The following is an 8,595-nucleotide window of genomic DNA, read 5'->3' on the forward strand; positions in this document are numbered from 1 at the left end:
CACTGAATTATGCTGCAGCCAGTCCATCTGCAGCCCCCATCATCCTTCAAGGGTGGTACACGCAAACAGTGGTAACTGGCCTAGCTTCCTAATACAGTGTCAGCTACAAGTTTGCAAAGTACAAACATATCTGTATGTTCTCATTTGCTTAAAGATCTTTAAATGCACAAAGCTCAATGTTTCTTGTTTTGTAATAGCTTTGTAACTCAGGATTCATTAAAGTCTGGAGTTCGTGCAAGCGTTCCCATGACTGTGAAAAATCATCTGGTCCTTCTCCACAACCTCCAACAGGAGGGATGCTGGGGTACCCTGGATGTACCATCAGCTCAATGGTTACTGTTCTGCTTTGTTCATCTTGATGTGAAAATGGCCTGGCATCAGCAGATGGGCTTTCCTTGGCAGTGAAAGCTGCTAGGACAGTATTGATGGCACTCTGAATGTTATTGACAGACATGTTCTTGCCCATGGTACTCAAACCAATGTAAATGTCAGGCCATCTGCAAGGGAAAAAATACAAAAGTTAGTGCAAATAAACAGAACTCGGGAAGGTGTCACAATGTCCCAGGATCAGGACTGAAATGTTTCATGAAACTCAGCTGTGGTATTAGACATTAAAAAACACAAAGTCTTTGTCTCAAATTCTCTCTTTGATTATAAACATTGAAATAAACATTTAATCAAAACTAAAGCTCTACACTGAATGAGATAACTTCTTTGATGCATTTTATTAATATCCACAGAGTAACATCATTTAGCGCAGCAGTTTGCAGTCCTGCAGACAGCCCTGATTAAGTCAACTTCTGTACCGCTGCTTTGAATTTCGAACGTATAAATGTGGTATGGTACAACTGTAGCTTAGGAACCATAGGCTACAGACCCACTTAATAATTGGGGAAGGAGGAATGAAGATAATTTGGGAACCTCTATGGTATCTCATATATCAAAATAATAGAACTTTCAGTAAAAATATACTAAAACTGAATCAATCAACAAAACGGGTGATGGTTATTTCTAAGATCGATGTTAGTGCTAATGGTTTTACTCCAAAAAGTGATTATGTAAAATGGAAACTTTCCCAGAAATAGAACTGCTTCCCTATAAACATCCTATTGATCAGGTCTCTTGGCACAGAAATTTGCCATTCCTTAAGCTGATAGGGATTCAGAATTGCTTCCCCAAAGGACAAAACAACTGGCTTTTGCTGTTGAAGAGCCAACACAGCAAAGGAAGTGAGCTAGAGATCATTCCTTCTCATACATCTTCAGTAGAATTGCTTGCTAAGTTCCAACAGCAGGGCCAAATTCTCCCATGAAGTGTCCCTGTGTAAACCAGGGGGCGAGACAGATGTAAGTGAGGGCAGAAGTGGAACAACACTTATGTATGACAGAGCAGGGACCTTGTTGCTCAGCATCTCTTTTCCTGCTGATGGTGAAGAAGCAGGGAAAAACCAAAGCGTTTCCAGGACAGAAATAGTGTGTGTTTAACTGGGAACTGATTAAATTGACAATGCAGTGTTACTTCCCCACAAACATAGAATCTCCTCAGTTATCAAGTCATGTCCAGGGCAGACCTGCACTAAGGGAACTCTGCTCTGAAGAGCCAGCCCTACTATAGGTCCACTTCACAAACCTCTGGTTTGGCTTCACCTACTCACTCTCCATCCAATTCTCTGTAACTGTTTTCTTCTGTGTGTATTTGTTCTATAACCATTTGCCCCTTTCAGCCTTCTCTGGGCAGCTGAGGAAAAAAAGAGGCAGTGGAGGTAGCGCGGTTTCCCACTGATCTCAGTGGGAGGCTACAGTGCTGCATGCCACCACCATGCGGTGCTGTGGAGGTTGTAAGTCAGCAGTGACAAGCTAGTGCTACATTCAAGATAGTGTCCTCAGCAAGTAAACCAGTGCCTCTGGTTCTGCCTGTGCCCCTGAATCCAGAGAAGATGAAAAATGTTAGCAAAAGTCTCCTCCGGAGGTAGGAAAATGCCAGCTGTCTTCTTCTGCAATATAGTGGAAGGAGAATGGAGGAGGGCAGGGATTCTCCCTCTTTAGCTTTCCCTTCAATCTCTACCTGATGTCTATTATGAGAGAGATTTATTTTAGGATACTTTCTGGGTAAACCCCAAAGTGATTTCCCTACCTCCCTAGTCCTCTGCCTGAGGGGTAGGTTGCTCCAGTACAATCTGCAAGTTTCTGCTTCGCTTTGGTGATGACAAAATGCAACTCAGAGGGAAGAGTTTTCAACAAAACTGGTGTCCAAGATGTGGTAAATTAGTAAAAAAAACCCCCAAAAACCCACAGAATACAAATTCAAGCAGACTTTAAGAATGATAAAAGTTCATGCGTCACAGTGCATGAAGATTGCCTGCAAGGGTCAAAAAGGAAACATTTCTTCTTGAAAAAACACTGCATATTTTAAGTGCTTTATTAGGGTGAGGGGGATGCCCTTGTCTCTGAAGGGCCTGGTATTAGTAATTGCCAGAGATAGGATGCTAATCAGATTGTCTGATTAGTTCACTATCATTTGCTTTGATGTACAAATTTATCATCTTCCTCCTCTAGTAACAATGCAGACTTGTCTCTTAACAAGTCTCTCAAGTGGTACTTAGAGCCTTTCTGGAATCCTTCAATAAGTAAAAGGATTATTTCTGTAACATAAATCATCTATTTAAAACCTTCACATTGGTGAAGAATCTAGCATCCTGTGCTGTGCTAAATACAAGAAACCAATGCAACTTCATTATAAAGGCCCTCTAAGAAACAGACTCTGGTGCACTGAAAGGAGCAAACTCTCAGATAAGAACTGTTACCCCTTTTCAAACAAAACTACAAACTAAAACTACTGGTGCAGTAGCCATCCTGAATCTCTTTGGAAAGACACAACCAGGAACCAGTTTGTAGGAGAGGGGTGCATTTGCCTTACCTTATTCCATGCCTTGTAAACACATTGACCGTGTTAAAGGAATCCTGTTCTACTCCCAGATAAAAATCCATCAGTGGTGGCTCTATCCAGTCACAGCTGTGAAGGCCTGGTTCTATCGGAACACGTGTGTACTTGATGCCGTATTCTTCTAATACCTGAGCGAACACGTGCCTGACCTCTACATGAAAGAGCAGAGAGGGCATTTGCCATTAGAAATATGGTGACTAGGGGATTGGTTCTCCTTTAAGTAAGTAACTTGTAGGGGTCTTTTCCTTCCCACTCAAAAATACCATCCCATGTGGCCTCTTTCCCCTGAACCTGCTTTCCTCATGTGTGAAGAAGTCCCAAGAATTTCATTTTACAGCCCCTTCCATCAAGATGTGGTGTCCAGGGAACCTGATCTATTACTCCCTCAAAGTCTGCAGAAGTCACTGCCCCTTGAGAAAAAAAATCACATGATGTCTGTGGCTCAACCAAGGCCTTCTGGACCAAGGGCTGAGAGACTAATTAATACTCAGAGCTGAGCCTCTAGTGTTGTTCAGAGCATGGTGTGTTTTTCTAGCCAGCAGAGTCCATACTCTTTTAAAAAGAAATCCCCAAACGCAGTAGGTCAGGGGGCTGCTGTGGTCTTGATGAAGCAAGTCCAGGCCCAGATACCTGGGGTCTGCCACTGCCCAACTGTGTGACATTGGCCAAGTCACTTCACACCTCTGCTTCAATGACCCCATTTGTCAATGACTTCCCCACTGAGACAGAGGGAGGGAAAGTGCTAGGGACGTGGAAGGCAGGGGTGGTTTAGTTAAAAAAACTTCACCAGATTTCCTGTGATCTTGCACAGGCTCCACTGCAGAGGTTCTTTGCGTCGGATGCAGCTCATGATGTTGTTCCTCACATACTCCATGGCCTCACTGGCACAAGCTGGCCCTTGCTGCACTTTTCCATATCAGTCCCACCTATTTGCTTTAAAAAGGTGTCCACCCCACTGAGGCATGCTGAAGCTGCAGGGAGCTGATTTGTCCAGAATGCAGCACGCGCTCTCCTGCAATCTCTGCTGGCCTGGATGAAAGATGACCCCTGCCTGGCCTTGCGACTCTCTGCCTTGCTGGGAGGCCCAAGGCTCGGCTTTGAATTCCACACCCTAGAAATAGCAGCTCTGTGGCCCCTTGCCAGGTGGGCCCATGTGTGTCGTTCAGTGAGATACAGCTGATCCATTACTGTTGCCACGGGAAACTGGCAGGCATGGAAACCTCTTCTCAGCTGCTGTCCTCCATTTCCTGCTCACTTGCAGTAACCAGCCCATGGCCAGGGTGGATGAACAGGTCAGACCAAAGCATCGGAAGTGCATGTGAGCACATGGGAGTATCTCCATGCTGAGCTTTGGCGTTAGCACGTCCCAGGGTTTGACACTTACTGTCTGCTGAGCTCTAGCAGTAGATAACCTGCCTCCAGTCATCTTGGCCATGCAGGGGTGGGAGAAAGAGGGGCATAGTGACATCTTTTCTAAACATAACTTGGTAAGCTCTTCCTGTTCTAATGAAATCTGATATTAATGGTGGTGTCTGATTAGAAGCAGGCATTATTAGGCAGGTCTGTGGTCGTTCTGTAGGGAGGGGACCAGTAAATCTCCCCCACCCTGCTTCAAGCCGTATTATTAATCTCTATTACACTGGCCTATCTGGGAAATATGCAGCAGAAAATATCTTCCCACCTCCTTCCACACTTCTGCTTCATGGACCCCTGACCTCCCGTGGTCTGGCTTTGACAGAGAGCGGAAGATGAGATGCTGTAACCTCCGTCCCAGACACACATCTACCCATACCCCTTTTTCACATTTACTCCTCTGTGGGCCAAATGGACAGAATGCATGCTGAATACCATCCCTGTGACTTGACTGTAGAAAAACTGCTGCAGGAAGCTGCAGAATGACCTATGGCTTGAGTCTAACTGATGCAAGGGATTTAAGGCTGAAAAGGGGCCATTTTGGTCATCTAATCTAAACTCCCACATAACCCACAAAATGAGGTCTCTACAGAGACACTGGAAATAGTGGAGGAATGGGATTTTCAAATACCCAAATGGAAATTAGACACCCTGCTGCCAGTCACACCTATAAAGATCCATCTAAAAGCTTGAAGGGACTCCTCTATACATGACACCACTGAGCACAGTCATCCTAGATGCCTGATGCTATTAATGTGGGTGAAACAAATGGCCCATTTTTATAAAACTTTTTTTTTAAAAAGGAAAAAAACCTAATACCACTGTGACCGCCCCCGTTTCAACGTGGTCAATCAGATGCCTGAACTCCCACTGCAGCTCAGGCAGGGAAGAGCAGGGGGAGACTGACAATTCACATTACAGCCCAAACAAGGGTATGTCTCACTCTAGGAATCAGACGCTGGAAAATGCTGAACCAACAGCTGCTGATTCTGGCACAGGAAGGATAATTTCCCATTGGGCGGGATGGAAACATCTGATGCTGTATTACTGGACCAAACAGCTTTGTGTAGCTTTTCATTCACAAAGCTTTGAGCTGGGGGGAGGAAAGAGGGTGTCTTTACTCAGAGCAGAATTATCTTTGATCAGTTGGGACTGGGAGGAATATGGGCCCCATCCTACCTGGAAGAACATGGACATGCTGGTGTCCATCCATGTGGTGTGGTATGTGACCCGTCAGTTCACGGAACAGGTCAAGCTGTGCCATTAGCTCCTGTTTCACCTACATAATGGAGATGGGAGTGGGGGCAGAAAGAGAGAGTGGTCAGTACAGCAGAAAGAACAGGACAGCTCTGGTAAGAGGTCTGTCTGGGAGACCCTTGTCTTGTACTGCTCATACAGGACCTAGTCCTGGGAGGTTCCCTCAACTGCCATTGAAGGCAATGGTCCTGACCCTATAATCTGTCCTACAATCAACTGAAGGCCCTCAGCTCCCATTAGCTTCCCAGGATTAGGACAGAAATGGGCCTGGCACTGTAAATGGAGACTAATATTATCAAAGATGCCTTGGGGTTTGGGATATAAAGTAAAAAGAATGGGAAACGGGCATCCAAATCCTGAAGGCAACTTTGAGGTTCTCAGCCCAGCAGCCCTTGTAAGGTAGGAGCAACCTCCCTTTCTGTCTGTGCACCTCTTCATGTGAGAGCACCATGGTAGGGGTGCGCCGATAAAGATTTTTTGGGCCAATACCAAAGGCCGATTGTTGACCAGCCATATCAGTCAACACCAATCCAATTGCTGATATGCAGACCAGCAGCATGGAGAGCAGTGTCTGGCTGGTAAGTCCATTGTGGAAAAGGGGTGGGGGAGGGAAGGGGTGTGGGGGGGTGCAGATCAAGGCCCCCATGGTGAGGGAGGGAGCGGGGCTGGGGCTGCCCAGCTGGGGCAGGGCATGGGCCAGAGCCATGGCTCATCTGGGGGGCGTAGGGATGGCTCCCACCGCTGCATACACCCATGGGAGAGGCATGGGGGACTTGTGTCCCCTAGATCTGTTCGCAGGGCAAGGGTGGGCTGCTCACTGCAGGCTGGGGCCAGAGGCTGTGCCTGGCTCTACCCAGCAGGGGGGTGGAGGGTGAGGTTGGACCGGGGCTGTGCTCAGGTCAAGCAAGTCAGGGTGGGTGGTGGCAGTGGCACTGGGGGGTGGGGGGCTACAGCCACCCCTAAATTCACTTTAGCCACCCCTCCTAGGACAGCCGCCACCACCCAATCCACCCTGCCTGACCCAAACACAAAGCACAGCCTGGTTCACCCCCTGCCCCCGGGAAGAGCCTGGCACAGCCTCTGGCCCCAGCCTGCAGCGACCAACCCACCCTCAGCCTGCGCACAGATCAGGGAAGTACGCACACCCCGTGCCTCCCCCAGGGCTGCGTGCAGTGGTGGACCCCCTCCTCACTGCTGGGCTACATTCCTGGCCGCATGTATGCTGTGGCTGTGCACATGCACACGGCATTTATCAGCGACATTACTGGCCACATCAGCCAAAAAAAGCTGATTGCCAATTATGTCAATTTTCCTTTTATTGGTGCCAATACAATATGGACAGATGTAATGGTGCACCTCTAGGCCCTGGTCCTGACAGAAGTCTCCAAAACCAACTTTATCTTCAGGCTCGCTCTGCAGCCTCTTCTCAAATGTTGTTCCTGTAGCCTTTCCTAAACATCATACAAGGATGTTGCTTTTGGCAGTGACCCCACCTTCCCTTTCCACATACATCATGACCAAGGCACAGCAGTGGCTTAATAAATACAGTCTTGTGCCTCTTGCTGAGCATAGCTGGGTGCATCTTCTGTGTAGCGATTCTGTGATCCAAAATGATCACTGAGGGCTGGATTAGAGATAACACGTTCTTTCACTTGCCACCAAAATCCTGCCTGGATTGGATGATAAGCTTGGGCACTCAGCCACCAACCCCCAGTGTTTAAAATACTCTGAAGGTTTAAACTGACATCTATCAGATGCAGAGTTTCTCATCAAGTAAATGAAAGCAAAGCCTAACAAATCCCAATATGGACCTCTACAGCATTTGCCTAGAATGATCTCCAGGTACCTGCAGAAGTTAGTTCTCAGAAATCCTCCCCATCCCAAGGGAAGTGATTATAACGTATCAAAATATGGGGAAACCGAGACAAGGAGAGGGGAAATGATTTGCCCAAGGTCATGCAGGACGTCAGTGGCAGAACTAGGGATACAACTCAGAATGCCTGCCACTTGGGGTGCATTGATATATTGGTCCATATCATATCGGCACCGATAAAAGGAAAATTGACATTATCAGCAATAGGCTTTTTGGGGCTGATAATGTTGCCGATAAATGCCACATGCATGCACAGGGCCAGGAATGCAGCCGAGCAGTTGGAGACCAGCATCGAGCTGGAAAGTCTGCTGGGGAGAAGGGGCAGGGGGAGGGAAGGGGCATGGGAGGGGGCAGATCGAGGCTCCTGCACTGGGGCTGCACCGAGCTCTTCCTGGTGGGAGGCTGGGCCAGGGCTGCGCTCAGGGCAGGTGATAGCAGCATTGGGGGTGGGAACAACAGTCATCCCAAACATTTGCCATAGCCTCCCCTGACCCTGCCAGTGCTGCTGCTGTCCACCCCGAGCACAGCCATGGCCCAACTCCCCGACCTGGAAAAGCCCTGCACCACCTGACCCCAGCCCACAGCAGCACCCCACCCACATACAGATCTTCATAGTTTCGTAGTTTCATAGTAGTTAGGGGTCAGAAGGGACCTGAAAAGATCATCTAGTCTGACCCCCAGCCACTGGCGGGAGCACACGCTGGGATCACACAACCCCAGACAGGTGTTCATCCAACTTCTTTTTGAATTTACCCAAGGTAGGAGCGAGGACCACTTCCCTAGGAAGTTGGTTCCAGATCCTAGCCACCCTAACAGTGAAATAGTGCCTTCTAATCTCTAACCCGAACCTATTCTCCAGCAGCTTCTGGCCATTGTTCCTTATCACCCCAGGTGCTGCTGGGGGGAATAGAGCCCTTCCTATTTGCTGCTGATCTCCCCTACCGAGTATGTAGGCAACCACCAGGTCCCCCCTCAGCCTCCACTTGCTAAGGCTGAACAGGTTCAGGTCCCTCAGACTCTCCTCATAGGGCCTGCCCTGTTGCCCTCCAAACAAATGGGTGGCCCTCCTCTGAACCCTCTCAAGGCAGGCCACATCCTTCTTAAAGTGC

General features: G+C 48.0%; 1 protein-coding gene across 4 annotated transcripts in view; it reads right to left on the bottom strand.

The window, feature by feature from the left end:
- Positions 1 to 6: 6 nt before the first annotated feature.
- Positions 7 to 8,595, bottom strand: part of YDJC (YdjC chitooligosaccharide deacetylase homolog) — a 24,652-nt gene continuing 16,063 nt past the window's right edge. For all 4 annotated transcript variants that reach the window (XM_025201563.1, XM_025201562.1, XM_025201564.1 and 1 more), the window contains 3 exons: positions 5,536 to 5,635; positions 2,917 to 3,094; positions 7 to 497 (listed from right to left, as the gene is read on the bottom strand). In XM_025201563.1, the coding sequence (XP_025057348.1) occupies positions 149 to 497; positions 2,917 to 3,094; positions 5,536 to 5,635 (627 nt within the window). In that variant the 3' untranslated portion in view covers positions 7 to 148. The remainder of the gene's footprint in view (positions 498 to 2,916; positions 3,095 to 5,535; positions 5,636 to 8,595) is intronic.

This window comes from Alligator sinensis, unplaced genomic scaffold (genome assembly GCF_000455745.1).
Source record: "Alligator sinensis unplaced genomic scaffold, ASM45574v1 scaffold570_1, whole genome shotgun sequence".
Classification (NCBI taxonomy): domain Eukaryota; kingdom Metazoa; phylum Chordata; order Crocodylia; family Alligatoridae; genus Alligator; species Alligator sinensis.